At 42.7% G+C, this 19657-nt stretch overlaps 1 protein-coding gene and 1 non-coding gene across 11 annotated transcripts in view; one reads left to right on the plus strand and one right to left on the minus strand.

The window, feature by feature from the left end:
* The window catches only part of FKBP5 (FKBP prolyl isomerase 5), a 147406-nt gene that overhangs the window by 1364 nt on the left and 126385 nt on the right, over positions 1–19657 (minus strand). For 9 of the 10 annotated variants that reach the window (XM_071218427.1, XM_004458312.5, XM_058306626.2 and 6 more), the window contains 5 exons: positions 18288–18378; positions 15867–15950; positions 10433–10618; positions 7788–8027; positions 4853–6640 (listed from right to left, as the gene is read on the minus strand). In XM_071218427.1, coding sequence (XP_071074528.1) covers positions 6533–6640; positions 7788–8027; positions 10433–10618; positions 15867–15950; positions 18288–18378 — 709 coding nt within the window. In that variant the 3' untranslated portion in view covers positions 4853–6532. Of the gene's footprint in view, positions 1–4852; positions 6641–7787; positions 8028–10432; positions 10619–15866; positions 15951–18287; positions 18379–19657 lie in introns of those variants that run through there. The other variant, XM_071218428.1, reaches the window with a different exon arrangement.
* On the plus strand, positions 8843–8949 carry LOC111764103 (U6 spliceosomal RNA). The gene has a single exon (XR_002796792.1). It is a non-coding gene; the product is annotated as a U6 spliceosomal RNA (small nuclear RNA).

The following is a 19657-nucleotide window of genomic DNA, read 5'->3' on the forward strand; positions in this document are numbered from 1 at the left end:
TGGACCTAATCCAGCGCTCTCCCCATCATGCCAGGGACCTTGGCCAGGACCTCTGGGCTCGTCGACCTGACGATGTCCCCATGAGGCCCTCCTGAGGGACAGCTTTTAGGAGCAGGGGACACAGAGGCACGCAGCACTAGCCACAGGACGTCTGCTCCTGGACATCATCTGACCAGGTTCAGCCCACAGGAACTTTTTTTTTTTTTCCAGGTACTGGGGCCAGAGATTGAATCCAGGACCTCGTATGTGGGAAGCCGGTGCTCAACCACTGAGCCCCATCGACCCCCGAGTAGTTTTTTGGTTTTTTCCATGTTTGCTTGTTGTCTGTGTCTTTTAGGACGTACCAAGGATCGAACCTGGGACCTTCCGTGTGGGAAGCAGGTGCTCAACCACCTGAGCCACATCTGCTCCCCAGGAACTTGGTTTTTTTTTAAATTTATTTATTTAATTCCCCCCCCCCTCCCCTGGTTGTCTCTTCTTGGTGTCCATTTGCTGCGTCTTGTTTCTTTGTCCGCTTCTGCTGTCGTCAGCGGCACGGGAAGTGTGGACGGCGCCATTCCTGGGCAGGCTGCACTTTCTTTTCACGCTGGGTGGCTCTCCTTACAGGGCGCACTCCTTGCGCGTGGGGCTCCCCACACGGGGGACACCCCTGTGTGGCACGGCACTCCTTGCGTGCATCAGCACTGCGCATGGCCAGCTGCACACGGGTCAAGGAGGCCCGGGGTTTGAACCGCGGACCTCCCATATGGTAGACGGACGCCCTAACCACTGGGCCAAAGTCCGTTTCCCAGGAACTTGGTTTTGAGGCCAAGAATCACAGCTTGGAGGTGGCATGGCTGGTTTATTTAATGTCATGTTTGATAACAACTAGAGGATGCAAAGCCTCACTGACTGCACTCTTGTCAAGAAGACATGACTAGGTTTAGAGAAAGTTTAGCAACCTACATAGTGACTCACACTGTTTGTGTATGAGCACGGGGAGGGGCGGGGGCGGGAGGGAGACGGGGCAGCACGCTGGGAGAGAAGACTGAAGGAGACGTTCTGCAACCCCCTCAGACAGAGCCGCTCTCTCTGCAGGGAGGCTGTGCTGGCAGCAAGGGGTGGGAGTCTTCTAAGGAGGGAGGAAATGATTCCCAGCTAAAGGGAGTAGCTCCAGTGCTAATGAAGACAGATGAAAAACATGTTTTCCTGAAACTCTCTGCTTTCTAGTGGCCAGGCAGTAAACAAAGTTGCGCACGGCACATCTGTTCCTTTGTAAATAAAGGAAGCTTCTGGTTTTTTTGCACCTGAAGACCAGTAGGATAACTAAAAACCAGACCCAAAGGCAGAGTTACTGCCTGCTCCCCGGACTTCTGCCTGGAGGGCCTTGAAAAAGGCAGCTCTCCAAGGAGATTAAGAATCTGCCAAGAGGAGAAGCCGCCCAGGCCGAGCCCAGACAGGAGGACTGGTGTAGCCGAGTGGAGCCGGAGTCGGGAGGGTGTTCCCCATTAGGGCAACTTTTACAGCTCAGATCCCGGAAGAGGAGTGTGACGTGGGGCGGAGGCCAGCTGGAGGCAGTCCCGCAGCAGGTCTGGAGGACAGCTGTGCTGTCCCCAGCCAAGGGGCGGGCCTCGTGCTACTGGGCCACCACCAGGGCTCTGAATGAAGTTCTCTGCTCTGTTCCTCAATTTTGTGGGTGTCCCTAGCAGACGGCAGGTGCTCTGCAGCAGGTGCAACCACTGGCGGGCCGGAATTCACACTCGTCTGTGAGCCGCTCAAGCACAAGGGACTGAGTCCCTCGCCTCAGTCCCTGCAGCACATGGAACAGGGCCTGGTTCACATGGGCTACTGGCTGTGACCCGAAGAGATTTAAGATCAATGTGGCCCAAAGGCCATGGACCCACTTTATACTTATGCACCCCACAGAAGTCAAGTTGCTGCTGGGTCATCATCTAGAAAGGAATCCATGACAAAACCAGGCTCAGGGAATTGCTAGAATACTGTGTGGTTCTGGTCTCCACATTTCAAGAAAAGTAACGGGAACAGAGAAGGGCCGCGGAGATAGAGAAGAGTCGGCCTTCACAGGAAAGGCTGGGGCCACATTTGTTGAAGATTTCCTTTGTCCTGGACTGGAGATGGTGACCAGTAGAGGAAGGAACGGGTTCTCAGACCCCTTGGTGAGGGAGGGCCATGTGGTTTTACTAACTGCGTATTCAGGCTGGTGTCTTCCTGAGGGAGACTTTGCGGCCTACAGAGGGCTGTAGTTAGTTACGTTAGTACAGACGTTAAGGTTTTGGTCAGTGCACGTTCAGGAGCCCTCAGTGGGGCTGTACAGCTGCGAACGCATCCGGCACGGAGTCACCAAATCATTCCATGTGTAGGATTAGAACTAGTATGAGTCATTGCAACCCCAAATACCAATCTTTTAATACCTGTCTTTCCTGCATTACCTCCTGTGCCAGAAACTTTAAGGAGATCCTGTGTACTCTTCTTAGCAGCTGATACCTAACCCCACTCTTGTCAGTGCCTCGTGTACAGCACAAGTCACTGAATGTTCTTCTACTTGTCCTTGAGTTTATTATGTTAAAAGAAAAAGTGGAGTTCCTTTAGGCATGGGTATTTAGAATTAGCAGAACACAGAGGAAAAACATTGCCCTTTTCTTGCTCTAATCAGGATTCCAAGGATGGAGAAGATCTAATACATAGGTAAGAGGCTCTGAAATGGAAGGTAAAGCTCCATTCCCAAGAGAACTTAGGGCCTTTGGCTCTGATGCTATTTCATTTCTACCAAATACTTGGGGGATTTTAGGGAACTATCAACATTTAGATCCATATGCCAAGCTAATCATGCCTCAGACTAGAAAAAATCCTGTTTTGGAATCACTGTATAAGGATCCCGCAATCTAAATGACGTGGGCTGGTCATTTCACGCTTCCAGGTCCTCCCGTAGCCTCTGCATTGCAGCTGTGGGTGTGTGGGCCTAGCTATCGCAGCAGCCAGCAGCAAGAGGTGCTGCCCAAGGCCCTCCTGGGAGCCAGTCAACAATGTTCCCTTCTTGTGACATATTATGAATGCTGCACACATAGATTCCGTGCAATTATAGGCCAACAGAGAGAGGCAAATATCAGTGTCAAAATCACTGCTCTCTTCACCCCTGGCTCCTTACCTCCCTCAGAAACCCACTAGGTCAGAAATGTGGGAGAAAAATCTGAAGGGAAACAGCGAAGGTCCCAAGAAAGTTTTGCAAACCCTAGTGTCTGTTCACGTGCACTTTTGCTATTCAAAGGTGTACAGATGGTGGAAAATAGAGCCAACTGAGTTGGGGAGTTCTGTGCTTCAGGACTTTGACTAACCAGTTCAAATTCAATGCTTTCTTTTAGGAGGTACCAGAAATTGAAGCCAAGACCACATATGTGGGAGGCAGGCACTCAACCACTGGGTTACATCCGCTCCCAACAAACTCAATGCATTTTGTCACCGGTGGTGGTAACAGTCTCCCAGGGTTGCCAGTGCCAGAGAATATGAGATTCTAAAGCTACCACACTAAAAAGAGTAGTTCAAAGTGCTGCTAAAAAGTCCAAATAAGTATGGACAAAGCTCTTCACTGATATTCGTGTTTGAAGCTTGTGTAAGCTGCCTCTGAATTACTGAGATCACAGATTTACAAGAGGAAAACCTCCTCTAGCTCACCCTCAAGATCCCTAACGTAACTGCTATTTGCTTAGAAAAAAAAAACAAAACACACATACAAATAAAGGGAATTATTTCATGCCCAAACATTTCAACAGCAAAGGGGAAGGTTTGCTCAATCCACTGATGAGGCAAGTAATTCAGAAGAAACACAGGGTGCCTTGAAGGTGCCCCCCTTTCCCAGAACTGACCACCTCTCCTCTGGATGGTGAATTCAGATTTCAAGTGTAGGTGACTCACCCCCTTAGGTCTTCAGAGCATGTAACAATGTGGAGCAGATGAAACATGCTACTTAAAGAAGAAAGGCACGCTCGCTCAGCAGAGGCCGCCTCGGATATGCTTGTCTGCCAACTAACATATTTACGACAGTGAACAGTTAAAATTTCTCAGTGAACTTACTTACCTTCAGTGTAAAATGAAAAAAAACAAAACCCTCTTATTTTCCTGAGTATTTGGTTCATTTTACCCAAGATGTGAAATTCCATTGCCTTTACCCCAATGCTGATTTTTCAGGTTGTATATTAGAGCAAAGAGCATGAAAATATTGTTTCTTGGCAAGTTTTCCAGATGTCTCATTTTTCAACTTGGCCCCATCATAGTTTTCCAAATAAAATAATCTTCCTTGAAGACTATTTAAGCAAAATAAAGAACAATGGGAGATCACTTTTTTTTTTCCCAATTTATTTAGGGACACAGAGTGCATCTAAAGGTTTTTTAAAAAATAATCTGTTTTGAAGTTTTCATATGCTAACTTACCACTGCATATGCAGTTTTTAAGATGGCTCAAATTGTTTAGGATTACTAATTTCATTACAAACTGTTTAGGATTACTGAATTTGATACAAGAATAGGAATTTTCTTCCTATGGGTGGCACTGGGTACCTCCTAATCATTAGCTCAGAACCATTCCCTCCCCACTTCCGTCCTGCGCATTCTCCCCCTTGTGACCCAAAACATACACTGGGGAGACAATGGGATAATATGATATTTGGGAAAAAAGCTAACTGGCCTTTTTGGGGACCAAATCTCAATCGTGGCCTTACTGGACTCATGTTCTAGTCAACAGAGCTAAACATACTAAACTGTTAAGCAAATTAGCAAAACCAGTTTTTGCTCCTCCTATTTCCTACGCAAGATCGGGGGTTTTAGAAGAAAGATTTCATAAAAAAGACAAAAGAGTAAATGAGAATTCGGAAGGGCTTTTAGTTATCAATAAAGGAGAAAACTCAAAATTTAATTCCATTTGTTTTGTGGAGCCAAAAGCTTACGAAAGGAAACAGCTTCATTTTTAAGTTTTGAGGTGGGTCCTAACCTAACAATGAAAGTGTTTTACTAAAATGCCATAAAAACAAAATTTACTAATCTAAAATATAACTGCCAGTGTTGATTTAAGATTTAGAAAAGTGAGAAGGCCCAGGTTTGAGTGAATGGTTTCTTGGGTTGCATGCCCCATGAGCGATTTCTAGGCTGTTGGAATGTAAAGCCATGCGCAATCTCGTTTACCCATAGAGTTAAAATTCAGCTTCATGTACATATTTATCTTAAGACTTGCCCTAATTCAATGCCCAAATACTGGGGATTTATTTCGACTAGATGTACCTGTATGGGAAGCTGCTGTCAATTCTTTTTTATAACTCAAACAAGAAAAAAGAAGCTAGCTGAGCAGGAAAAAAAAGCTACTACATGTCAAATCTGTAAGTAAAACCTTTCTTAAGAGTTGAAAAGGAACTACATTTTTTTTTCAACCCCACAGATTTTATTTTTAAAAATGAAGCTACTAAGTAGTAAAAAATCAAAAAAAAATTTTTTGCATGATAGGAGTGTAAATGAAGTTCATAAATCAGCATATATGTTTACCAGCCAGACATTAAAAAAAAAAAAAAAAAAAGACAAAGCTGCATCAGTCCTAAATGTGTGTAAATAAATCCACTCCAGGTCTAAGATAGTATAAGAACAAGTTTTAAATTCCTAATAGCAAGGATTAGATGGAAATAAGAAATTGAATGGTAGCAATGCTAGCAGGCAGCACTGTACTCAATATTATTTCCTAGAAGGAAGAGAGGAGGAAAAAGCACAATTCTGATTGCTGTGTTCATATTTCTGTCTCTCAGAACCTCATCCAAAATAGGGAAAGCTAATCCAGAAACGCTCATCTGCTCCTTCTATTGCTGAAGAGCCTTCTAGGAATGACGGAATTCCGCCTCCAGGGCCAAGTGGGGCCTGGCAGAACCCATTCTCACAATGGGGCTGCTCAGATAGGGGAGTTTGGGAAGAGGATAAGGCAGCAAGCGAGTGGCCGCTGAGGTTCTGGCTTTCGAGTCTGTGATGCTTCTGTGTACCTGAGGGGACACCAGACTCCTCCCTGTGGATGCTGCTGGTTAAAAATGCAGGAGGGTGCATTTGCAGCACGTCAGTCATTTAAAATGTAAAACTCATCCCCTTCCTTGCCCCACCCCACCCAACTGTAGGAACAGAGACATTTTTCAGGTTTCTGCAGTTCAATTAAATGCAGCCAAATGTGAAACAGGACAGACACCCCAACTTGTTAGGATTATCTCAAGGGACCCTGAATTGGATATTGAAAGTTGACATAACTGAAATGAGCTGGACTTAAGCTGTTGGTTCAGTCTTGCCACACCAACAGCCATTTCTTTGTTTTGTTCCACCTGGAGTGGTCCCATGCCACCCTCTCAATGAGTGTGCTGGGCAGCAGCAGGTTGCTTTTTTGGGGAAGCTACTAGTTTTGCCATTTGCTTCCAGAATCACATATACTATAACAGACATTACATTAAACACTGTTTAGTCCTGAGTTGGGTGAAAGCCCATTGAGGAGGGGGTCGAGTTCACCCTCCTTAGCCTGGCGTCATACATGACCTTCTGGTTTCTCTTCTTCCATTGCTTGACTTTCTGCCTCTTTTTCATTGGTGACCTCTTCTAAAGTGTTCTTGCCCATTGTTTTACTGGCCTCTTGCTGAGGAAGATATAAGAAATCAAGATGGTAAGAGATGAAAGAAGTGAAATGAACATTTTATGTCAGTTCAAGAGGGTATTACCGTGACTTTATTTAGGTTTGCTCATTTGGGTAAAGTGAGGGCTGTGCTACTAATAGTTATAGTGGGAACTTTCCCTTTTCGCTGGTTAAAAGGTTTGGCTCAAAATGTTATATATATATTACCACAATAAAAAAAAAAGTTTCTCCTGCCACAAGGGACAAGTGTTTAATAATCAAGCCCACAAAAGTGGAGGTCCAGGTTGAACCATGCAGCAAGGGGAGGCTGGCCTCTCTCTAGACCGGCCTCTACTATCATGTTTGCCAGGCTGGCTGCCCTATAACAGCCTATATCTGGGAAAGTCAAAAGTTTCAACAAGGAAGAATTACCTGGGGAGGCATGAGGGCCTGATGTGTTTATGATTTAAAAAAAAGACAAAAGCTTTAGTAATTGTTGGGGATTGAATCACGTTCCCCCAAAAAGGCATGTTCAAGTCTTAATCTGCATTCCTGAGGGTGTGAACTGATTTGTAAGTAGGACCTCTGAAGAGGTTGTTAGTCAAGGCATGGACTCATTTGTGAATAGGCTCTTCAGATGGGCCTTAATTTGTTATGACTGGAGGCCTTATCATCCAGTAGAAGCCAGAAGTCAGAGAAAGCCACAGGAGTAGACCATAGGGTAGGGACAAGATTACAAGCCAGGAAGCCCAAGTATTGTGGGCAAGCCGGCACTAAAACACAACAGCTCTGGGAGAAAGCATGACCTGCAGAGACCTTGATTTTGGATTGGTAGCCTTCAAAATCCATGAGACAAATTCCTATTGGTTAAGCCATTTTACAGTATTTGTCATAGCAACATGGGCAAACTAAAACAGTACATTTCTAGGGAATTTATTTCCCTTGTCTCTTGCATGGACATGAAGGAGCCTTACTCCCATGTGCATGCTTGGGGAGTAGAGTAGCCCTATTCAACTTCTGGATCCAGGTCAGGTCAGAAATCATTTCCCTCTCTTGTGCCCCTAGGGATGTCTACCTAGCCCCCTGCCCACCCTCAACCTCCCTGAAACAAAATTCAAAGGGGCCACGTCAGTTCCTAATCTCCCTGAAGGCAAGTGGGTCTTGTACATACCTTTGCATCCTGCTCTGCGAACTTCTTGAACATGTTGGCATAAGTCTTGCGGTCCCGCTCATTGTGCTCCTTGGCCTTTTTCTGGCACACGGAGATCTGCAGTCTTGCGGCCTTATTCTGGGGATTCACTTCCAACACTTTCTCAAAGTCACCTTTGGCTGCCTCAAACTCGTTCATCAGCAGGCGGGCCTCACCCCTTCTGTACAAGCCCTTCTCATTGGCACTGTCCAGTCCAAGGGCCTATGAACAGATAGTCTATGTTTTATAAAGAATGAATGGAACCCTTCTCACTTGTGGGAATTTGGATAAGAAAAGGAATTCAGTATTTAAATAACTTACCAAAACTTTTTGGCATAGGGAGTTAGAAAAGGCATATTGACAAGGTAGTGCTCAGGGAAAGTATATACTACTTATCAAAATACAAGTAGCTCTCCAAAATAATTTTCTGTATTTGATGCAATTTCATTAAAGATACCAAGGGACTTAAAAAGGCTCTTGAAGAGTTTATTTTAAAGTTCATTGAAATAAGTAAATGGCCAAGAATGGCTAAGGAAATTGGGGGGGTGGGCAGGGGGGAATGACTTGTACTACCAGAGGAAACAAATATACCATAAAACTACTGAAATTAAAAGTCTGGTTATTAGTACATGGACAAATAGGTCAGTGGAACAGAATGAAGTGTTCAGAAACAGATTCTTGGTATGAATATAAAATTTAGTATCAACAAAGAAAGGATTAACTTTGTAATAAATGGGGTCAAGACAGTGGCTATCCACATAGAAAAGAGTTTAATTCTTACCTCATATAAACACAAAAATTAATTCCAGACTAATTATATTCAAATGCAAAATAATAAAATCATAAAAATATAACAAGATCATTTTTATAATCTTAGGGTAGGGAGGATCTGACAAATTTGCTATGTAAATCTTAAAACTTTCTTTACAGAGAAAGAGACCATCACAAAAGTAAAAGAGAAAGAGATGAGAATGGGCCCCATTTGTTGAAAAATGGTTAAGAGTCATAATATACGGACGGCTTCAATCCATAGAAAAGTGCTCGCTTCGGCAGCACATATACTAAAATTGGAACGATACAGAGAAGATTAGCATGGCCCCTGCACAAGGATGACATGCAAATTCGTGAAGCGTTCCATATTTTTGGAAAAAAAAAAAAAATCCATAGAAAAAAAATAACCTAGTCAAAGGATATGAATGGGCGATTCACAGAAGAAATTCAAAGTGCTAAGAAATAATGAAAAGATTTGCAACTGAACCAAGGGGTTTGCCAATAAAAGTGACTAAAAAGCAAAATATTGGTAACAGTCAATGGTAATATATGTAAAGCTTTACATTTTAATGCCCTTTGACCCATCATTTCTACTTCTAGGAATTTATCTTTAAACACAATATCACAGGTGTGCAAAAGAGAGATTTAGGCTGTATGTGCTAAAGAGACATGTTGTATATTATATCAAAATATACATGTTGTATATTATATCAAAAACATGGAAATCTACCAAAGGTGGCTGTTTATATAAACTATGATAATTATGTACAATTGCAAGTCTATAGTTCTGAAAAAGAATGAGGGAGTGCTACATGCACAGATCATTTGCAGAAAGATGCCTTTGTTTTATAAAACTATATATCTAATCTATGCCTTCTCATTTAAAAATATATATACACACATTTCTATGCATGATAAAAACAGAAGGAATGTTTATGAAGTGAATGAGAGTGGACTTTCACTTTCTGTAATGTCTGAATTTTGGATAACTTTTTTATTACAGAAGTAATATAAAGAAGCACAAAATTTTTAAAAAAACCCAATAACATCCTATTTAAATTGCCTAATTAAATTTAGGCAAATTTTTTAGAACAACATGATAGGAAATATACTGATTCTCAAACTCAAAAATAATCTTACAAAGAATTTAAGAACTAGAATTGCTTCTTCTTTTTTTTTCACCCCTTTATGTCTGTCTTTAAGATATATACAACTATTAGCCTTCACACATAATGTAATGTACACTGTTCACTCTGAGGTCCAGGATCTGAAGTACAAGTTGGCATCTGTTGATGTGTATAAACACCTGAAAGTACACATGGTAAACCATGCCATGGGGTTCCCATGTGCCTAAGGACCAGTAACAAGACAAATGGAAGAAGGGGAAGGGCTGCTGATAAATGCTCTGTGGGCCTTTCAAATTACTTGTGTTATTCTCGGTCAGTGAAAAAATGAGATTGTAATAAAAAATGACCTCTCTATATCTTTTATATGAGAAGTTGCAACCTAGGCTATTAAAGTCCCGAAAAGCTTCAGTTTATTCTTACTAAACTGAGCTGTGTGTCTAATCTGATAGCAAACGCTACTATAGGTTTAAAGAAGGTCACGGATGAAAACTGTTGGTAGAAATTTTCATTCAGTGTGTCTTACAAATAGTCTAGGTATCAGAAAAGTGTGACTAATCAATCTTCTAAATTTTCCAATTCATCCTGAGAAACAAATAATCTCAAACATACAGATATTTGGAACAAAGCAAAATAAACCCTTGGCTGAGAAGAAGCAGATAAAGACAAAGTATGTGGATGGAGAGAAAGATGTGGAATGTGAAGTCCACGTCACATGCAGGCACTCTTTACCTTATCGCAGCACTCGACAGCTTTGATGTATTCTCTAACCTTCAGGTAGCACATGGCCAGGTTCAGATAGGCAGCAAGCAGAAACGAATCGGAAGCTTTAGATTCTTTTTCTGATAAACCATATTCCAGCTCTAACCAGGACACTATCTTCCCATACTGAATCATTGCCTGCACATACTTGCCTCCCTAGGAGAAAAAAAGTAGTAGTTGTTGTACTCAGCTCTGCAGGGGCTACAAAAGAAATATGTCATGGTCTCTCGGAAAACCAAATCGTTGAAATGAAACAACCCCCTTATACCAGGTTATTTGACAGTTTCTTTCTGTTCCCAGGGGGTGGCTACCCAGGCACCTTTTCCCATTCTTTTTTTCAAGTCCCCAAGACCTAAGAACTGGTTTGCGACAGCGTGCTACATAATGCTCCTCCTCCAGCATTTGCCATTTCATCCTTTTCAGAGAGGGCAGTTCTTTCAGCAGGACATCAAGGCTTTGGCAGGCTCTGGGGCTATGTTCTTGGATGCTAACATTGATCAGTCTTTCAAAACGATGGTGAGAAGTTTTAGACTCTGTCACTAGTTTACTTAAAGGAAGTTATTTTCTTTGAATGGTAATTGATGCATGATTTCTCTTTTCTCCTGATGTTCAGCACTGCATAATAGATACTATATTCTGGCAAGTGCGTGTCTCAAACCCAGCAAACCTTAGTTATCTAAACCTGAAGATGGCAAACTTCTTTTGCAAAGGAGCAGATAATAAATATTTTAGGTTTTGTGGGCCAGTCTCAGTTGCCACTACTCATCAATGCTGTTTGCAGTGTAAAAGCAGCCACTGACAATATGTGTGAATGAGTGTGGCTGTGTTCCAGTAAAACTTTATTTACAAAACCAGGCAGTGGGCTAACAGCTTGCCAACTCCTAATCTAAACTAGGTAATGGGAATAGAAATAGTTGAATAGTAGCATCCAACATACTATCTATAAAAGAACATAAATCACATAGGTGTCAGTTACCTGGGTGAGAAAAATCTTCCTCCTAATCACAGTTTTGCTTTTATCCAACTAGTAGAATTCTAACAACCAAAAATAATCACAGGAATTAACTATATACGCTCTCTACAAGAAATGTGCGTGCTGAGACAACATATTTCCTGCCATTTTAAGATGAATGAAAGGAATGCTAGTTGGTAAATACATCAATAAAATGGCAGTATAGGTGAGGGATCTCCTTTGCAGGAGGTGATTATAAGCTCAGAAACAGATGATACATTCTAGTGGGTGGCCGATTCCTTAGGACATTAAATCCAGTGCTAAGACCATGCCTCTAGGATTTACCAGTTAAAGCAGTGACCACAGCTCAAGGCAGAGTTATATCTCCTGACATACACCCTCGCCCTCACCCACTGACTGAGTAAGAAGAGAAAGACCAGTTCCAGGCTGTGCATGGTGGCCAGGTCTGATAGACTGTCCCTGTCACAGAGGACTTGGAGTGGCTGGTGTAAGGAATGAGCTCTACCTGGAGAAGGGGAGCCCTGATGGTGACCTTCTGGTGATGAGCGTGGGGCAGACCTGCTCCGCCTGGAGGCCCGGGTGCAGCGGGGCTCTGCTCCAGCCTCCTGAACACCCCTCTTCTCAATCAGGGAGGACTGACAGCCTCACCAGTCCTGCTGCACGAAGGCAGTGCAAAAGGATTCTTGGGTGTTGCGAGGAGGAGCACGTTAGAATGAAAGCTCCTTCCCTCTACAGTTGTAAGAACATAAATGCTGGGATTGTTGAGGACACATTATACTTGTACTTTTGTCGTGGCCTTAAGCCTACCGCTCTTTTTTTTGGGGGGTGGGGTGGGTAGGGCAGTACAAAAATAACAACCCCCCCCCCCCCAGGAATAGAGCCCTCACCAGTTTCAAGGGCTGGTGTTTTCACTCTGATGCTGGTTCGTGAGCTATTTGAGGGTAGGAAGAATGTCCTATCCCTTTGGCATATCCAGGATTTAGCACAGAGTCCCTTAATAAGGATTTGCTGAATAAATATTAAGGTCAAAGGAATATAATTATGGAATCAAAGGAAACAAGACACATTTTTTTCTAATATTGGGAACAAAAACGGAGGGGCAGGAGAAATAAAGGGGCCATTTTATTTAGATTAGGTGACAGGACAGGCATTTCCCCCTTCATGCTTGGTTTCCTCTTCCTCCCTCTCCTCATTTAATATACATATTGAGTTTTCTGATAACCTTCTATTACACAGTTATAGTGAAAGACAAGAAGGGCCAGGGAGGACAAGGACCCAGACGGTGGAACTTTGGAAGGCTCTGAAGAATGAGACTGGTAGAATGCTATGGTTCTTTAAAAAAGCAAAGACTTCATAATAGTTCCCTTATTAAAGTAGAGCAGTTCAACTTTTTGTAAGCTCTTTCATATATACACATCCTTTTACTCAGAACTCAGCCTCCAATGAGCAGAAGTCCTTGTCTGTGGTATTCCTGATTCTGAGGTACTAAAACAGCAGTTCTCAACTGGGGTAGGTTTTGCCCCTCCAAGAGACATCTGACAATGTTTGGAGACATTTTTGGTTGTCATGACTTGGGGGGTGCTACTGGCCAAGGGTGCTGGTAAACTTCCCACAGTGCACAGGAAGTCCCCATAACAAAGACCATCCCGCCCCAAATGCCTAAGGCCGAGACGGAGAAACCCTGAACTAGAAGGATGGAGGAGCAAGGGGTGAAAGGCATGATAGACTGCGTTCTTAGGAGGTTTTTTTTTTTTTAACCTAAGCTCCTAGAATTATAACCTCTTTCTAAATCTCATTACTTGGTTCTGCAAGAGTGGTCAATACGCAGCAAGGCCTGGTTTGTCTGAAAAGGGTTGTCAACTTAGCCATGAAGCTGAGCGCAGTAAACCAGAGGGGCAGGAACTGAGAGCTTTCTCCCCAAGAGGAGCACAAGGGGGCGCAAAAGCCCCGTGCACCGAGCGAGGCTCGGCAGCCGCCCCCCGCTTTCTGCTTTTTACCGCTCCGCCTCCAGCTCGGAAGAGAGGGACGGCGCTCTGGTCCTGCGGGGACCGTCAGCCACGAGGACAAAAGCCGCACCTGTCTAGTTCGTAAAATGCCTCGCATAGTATCAGGTTCTTGTCTGCGCTTAATAATTATTTCCAGAGCCCAATAAAGAGCGCCCTCTGCTACCTTCCTCCTCATACAACCCGAAGAGCAAATTCCCATCTAAAAACGGGGTACAATTCAACACTACCGATGGGGAGACATTTGCGCGATTAGGACTAAATCAAAGCGACACGGCGGAAATGCGGTCGGTCCCATCCGCCTCTTCTCTCGCCCGTGTGGGCGCCGCGCATGCGCACAACGCGTCAGTCAGTACCCGGGACTGCGCCCGGGCGCCGCGTGGCCGCCTGACCCCGGCGCTGCAACGTGCAGAATGTGTACGGGAACTATCCACCAGCCGTTTGGAAGTCTTGCTGGGATCTTTTACCTATAATCACGAAGGTGCCTCCAGGGAAGTTTTTAGGAGTACGAAATGTTCAGAGATATTCTGGGAGAAAAGTTGTAGGTCAGTGGTTTTGAACCTTTCATTCATTTTCCCCCAACGGACTAATGTTTTGAAAGATTTTGTCTATCAAAGTGCATGTTAACAATAATGTGTTCCATATGTGTGACTGCTGATCCAGGTTTTATCCAAAGATCAGTCATTTTAGGAAGGTTCATAACATTATGAAATACACACATAACTGTTGCAGTTGTGATGCCCACGAGCAGGAAAGCAATCATACAGACACGTAAGCAACGCCTTCTGCTTCGGTCATCTAAGTGTGCCATCTTTCTGTATATATCTGGGGCCTAGCTATATGACACAGGGCTTTATGACATTACTTTGTTATCAATAATGGCCCCCTGAGGTCTGTGTAATCAGCCACCAATTAGTTTCTCAATAGCTGAGCTGTTTTATTAACTTTGAATTGATATAATTCTAGTCAAATGTCAAAAGCCTCATCCCCCCCCCCCCCCCCCCCCCCCCCGTTTCCCCAATAGTTAATATTCTATTTAGCAGGTTTGGGAAATACCCGAAAGAGAGTTAAAGACTTTTACAGACCTCCCAGGAATACAGGAAACACGGTTCAGGACCTATGGTCTTAAGGAATTTTATAGAAAGTTTTCCTTTTATTTTGGTGTATTGGGGTATACAAATAACCCCTTTGGAATAATTCTAGTTGAATTGTTCAGAAGTATCCAATATATTTCAATTAAATAAAAAATCGAACTTGCTCTTGAGAGTTTAGAAACTCACAAAATTTTAGGTCTAGAAAGAAACTTGTGGATCCACCTAGTCTAGTTCATTGTGTACATGAGAAAAATAATTTCTTTGGACCTTAAACGACTGAGTTGCTTGGACAGTCACAGAGACCAGTTTTCCCAATTTGAGCTCATTCCACCATACCCCAAATGCTTTCTTGTATCCATACATTGTTAGCTATACTAAATAATTAAACAAATACATACATAAATAATAATAGATTATGTTATCTGTGCCCATGGATTTCACACTTATTTGATCACAACTCTCTGTAAGAAACATTAAATTATGATCCAGTACTCACAAATAACTGAGCAAAAGATTTATGAAACAAAACTTATCCTCCCTACGTAATATAATATACTTCCACTAAACTGATTTCATGACCCAATTATGGGAAAGTTGGGAAAAAAATCATACATGTTGCCCTCTAGCTGTGTTAATTTTGTGCTGATTATACATTCTTACATAATTTTCTTGAGTTGTGTCATTTGGTTTATATTGGCTCCCCTTGCTCCCGAAAAGGCTGTAAACTCAACAGCATTTCTTGCTCAGAGAAAGCAATCTATGATGAATATTATTCAGGAATTTCGGAGGATCTCACAAAAGCAAGTGTGGCAGAGATTCATCTTGACCATAAGAAATCAATCCTCTCCTGTCAGCTTCTTTGGAAATCTGTGCATATTTTCTTTCCTTTTGTCATGTGCCTCATCGGTTTCAAGACATTGGAAAGGAATATGATGCGACACTTAACTCCATGAATTCTATTACTTGCTAACGATCACTCAATTCATTCATTCTTTCATTCCACAAATACTTGTTAAGTGCCAACTATGTACCAAGCAAGATGCACTGCCTTGAGGGAGACTGTGGTGGGTGGGCCAGCCAGACCTGGGTCTACCTTTAATGGAAGGTGAAAATCTGGAGTAGAGCATAGAAAAGAGGCATTTGCATTGTTTTGGGTCACATTAACTCATTCTTTCCCATCATTTCTTAATACCGAAATGACAGACTTGCAAAAATTCAGGCTTATTCTTACCAACAAGGGTGCTGATAGAATTCAGAGTGGGGAATATGAGTACAATTCACTGACACTTGAGTAAATTCTTTGAAATGGAAAGGATTGTACAGGACTCACACACCTTGAAGTATACGGTTCCCTTCTCTTTGACAATGGCAGCCCGCTCCAATTTTTCTTTGGTATCCATCTCCCAGGACTCTTTGGCCTATGTGTAAATTTGTGACAATGGTTAAATGAACAGAAAAGGATGCCCTTAAGAACAGACAGCAGCTCCGTTAAACCCCACCTCAAAACATACAGGCTTTTATTCACTGCCAGGGGCTAGTGCTCTTTATATTGTTTCAAGAACTCATTTTCCACGAGGAGAAAGCTGAAGCTTGACCTATATTGCCCAAAAGGGAGGAAGAGGTAAAAACACAGTAAGGAACATAAACTGCTGAGCACAAATAAAGAGTACATCTTTAGAATGAGATGGTGAGACCACCGTCTATGAAAGCTAGGGCTCCTTATTTCCCTCCTGCAAACCTCTCCACTGAACTGCTACTAAAATTTTAGCGAAGTGTTTTCTCTCAAGCCCATTTAGTCCTCTAAAATGGGGGTGCTATTATAGTTGTCACAGTTGTATATTCACACAATATTTTCAAAACTCCAGCTCATCTACTTGTAAGAACCAGATATACTAAGGCCTCCAACTTGTATCAACTTGCAGATATTAACATGGGGAATTTAAAATAAAATACAAAGCTGATGTAAAAATATCACTCCGGGCCATAAATAAATAATTTCCTGATCATGTGCAAGTTTGTATTATGTGTATCATTACTCTCTACCACTACAGATACGAATCCAGAGTCAACTGCACTTTTCCTATAATCAGATAAATGTAGAAGGATCTGGGATCCTTTAGGGAAAGCAGCACTGGGCGTGGTCAGCACTATTCACTGCATAAGGATTATGAAGTTTTAAGTGGTTAAGTGTCAAATTCTCTATTCAAAAGATAATTAGTGGCATATTCCTGGTGTCACACACAGCCTTTTGTTTCCTTTTTAAAGGGATAAGGAGGGGGTTATCAGTCTTTTTTGGCAACCCCATGTTGCTTCCTAACGATTGAGAGCTCAATTATTTAAAAACCAAGTAGCAAGGGCCCTTTGCATTTTTTAATTGGCTTTGATTTTGGGGAGGGGGTATAAATATAGTCTTTATACAAGAGAAAAAATTAAATCTTGTTGCCCACAACATCATACACTTTCAACGTATACCAAGCAGGGGCCCACGGAATACACCCTTGGAGCCAGGACACTGAGCAGGCTCGCGGTGGTATACCAAAGTGAGAAGCCTCCAGAAGTGCTGTCCTCTGTGCCATGGCTAGGAAGGGGTGGGGGTGAGGGGGTGACTTTATATAAATGGAAATAGGGAAGCCAAAGGTCTGAATAACCATATGCTGAAGATTATTTTCTCTCCTTCCAATTAAAAAAAAAACTACATGCCATGAAGACAACATGACTGAGCTGGCAGGCCTGACTGCAGCGGCGGCCAGGACAGGGCATGTGTTCCTTCTGGGGAACATGAAGTGTGAGGGGTGGGATTAGGAGTGTCGCTGTGGGGGAGGAATCCCACAGCAGGCCTTCCCTTACTTTCTTAGCTCAAAGGTACAGGCCCCCAGGACAGTGATTCCCTTTCTGAGTCTAATAAACTATAAACAGTTCCATTTCCAGCCTGCAGCTTAATGTACAGAACATGGAGCTAAGCAGTGTGAGGGAATGGGAAAGGAATCCAAAGTATAGGCCTCGAGGAGTTCTGGGAAGGGTGGGACTCTGGAGATGCAGGGGGATTGGGGCCCAAAGTGACCGTACACCTAGCTCAGGCCCCTCACTGGGGGCCTGCAGAGGTGGGCCTGGGGTGGAACTATGCCCACGGAGGCAGCATGCTTCTGGAGCCCAAGGTAACTGACAAACACTCTCTTTTTTCCCCCATTTGGACGTATTTGGAAAGGAAAGGCCTAAGGCTAGCAGCGTTGTCTCTTGTGTTCCCTGACACGAAGCCTGGTGGCTGTGAGGCTGTGCACACTGCAGGACGACTTGGGGCCACAGTGAAAGTTTCCTCATGGCTCCTGTGAAGGGTACAAACTGTTCAGCACTGAAAACTGCATCCCACTCCCCCAAGGAGCTGCTTGGCAGAATGTGAACCTTTTTGTCCTCAACCCAGGGAAAAAATGTACAAAAAGAACAAGTCTAGGAACAAATCAGGGAACAAGTCTTGGATTTGACCCAAAAAAAGTTTTTTTTAAAAAAGGCTGACACATAGTAACAAAATAAGAACACTGAGCTCCTTAGCTGTGTATCAGCTGTGCTGCATCAACTGTCCCATACACAACTGTCCCATACTCTAGTAGCAGTGTCAAGAGACAAGAGACAAAGTCAATAAAAAACACACCATACAAACACCGTCTGTCTACCCCACCTAGTAATGTAAGATACTGATTTGTAGGAAGTGGATGGAGAAGAAATCTACTATGATTTCAGAGAAGTTGGTATTTTCTCACCTTTTCGAAGCTCTTAAGTGTAACTTCATATGTAAGTGCTGCATTAGGCTCAATGCCAAATTTAGGCTTCCCTGCCTCTCCAAAACCATATCTGAAATGGAGAGTGAAAAATAAAACTTTAAAAGAATTGGTGTATTTCCAGGCACTACCTTCAGTATTCTGAGGCATCGCATTAGCAGAAACCTATCATTTGCAAGCCACGCATATCAGGGACCCCAAAGACAAACCAGATGTTGAGCAGGAGATACAGTGCCAAGTATCACTGCTGTGATACTTTTTTTTAGAAACCAGGCTCTATTTCGTTTTCTTTTCTCCTTCACGTCCGCATGTAATGTAACACCTGTGTTCCTTGGGACAGCTTGCTTAATGTGATTTTAAATGTCACTGCCTTTTTTTTTCCTGCTTGATTTTGAATCTAGTTCTTTTTAGAAAACAGCTGTTATTTGGACATTAGGGTTTTTCCCCTAAGCTTTATCAGTGGGAAGGACAAAGAAAGACACAGACACTGAGTGCCATCACCTTCAATGGTATTACTGTCAGACAGACAGAGGGAGAGAGGGGAGAGGAAGGCTCATACATCAGGAAATTTTGTAAATATGTTCAATGACATCACAAATACATAATAAAAATAACAGCAAGCTATAACTTTACCAAGAGAAATACTCTTATAGCCCTATACCAATCACACTGTAAAACACTATACCTTTTAGCCTAAACTTACTTAATAAAATAACTGAAGATACATAAATTTGTTTTTTTAGGATGATTTAAGATGTGTGGCAAATTCTACTAGAGTTTTGTTCACCTTGTTTAATGATGTTTTCCCAGTATCTAGAGAAATGCCCAGAATATAGTAAGGAGTTCACTAGAATATATTCTGTTCCTGTATGTTTCGAACCAAATCACTTTTTAACACATGGAATGGTATTACAAAAACTTAGGATATAGTTGTCTTCTTTTTTCTCAAATTTTCAGGGTATGGACTGAGCGATGTCAAAACCACATTGATGCTAGTACCTTCAGTGTTCTCTAGGACAAAAGGACTACAATGGGAACACTCACACTCACATTTTGTTGCTTACATCACTTTCTTTACCACTTGTCTAAATTTTCCAGGAAGAAAATGCTTACTCATTCACCTCTACTGTTAACAAGAAAATGGAAGCCAAAGCCAGAGAAAGGCACGGAGATACACTGAGAGCTGGAAGGAACAGGGTGTGGTGGTTTTAAGAGCAGGACAGTACCTTCAGTAAGCAAACAAAAGAAAGAGGACATGATGACCCATGGCCAACTTTAGCAAGTAATGTCTAGCTTTCTCCTTGGAGTTCGTAGATCTACAGAGCTACTATTTTGTTTCTGCCCATTTAGCA

This window comes from Dasypus novemcinctus, chromosome 11, assembly GCF_030445035.2.
Source record: "Dasypus novemcinctus isolate mDasNov1 chromosome 11, mDasNov1.1.hap2, whole genome shotgun sequence".
Classification (NCBI taxonomy): Eukaryota; Metazoa; Chordata; class Mammalia; order Cingulata; family Dasypodidae; genus Dasypus; species Dasypus novemcinctus.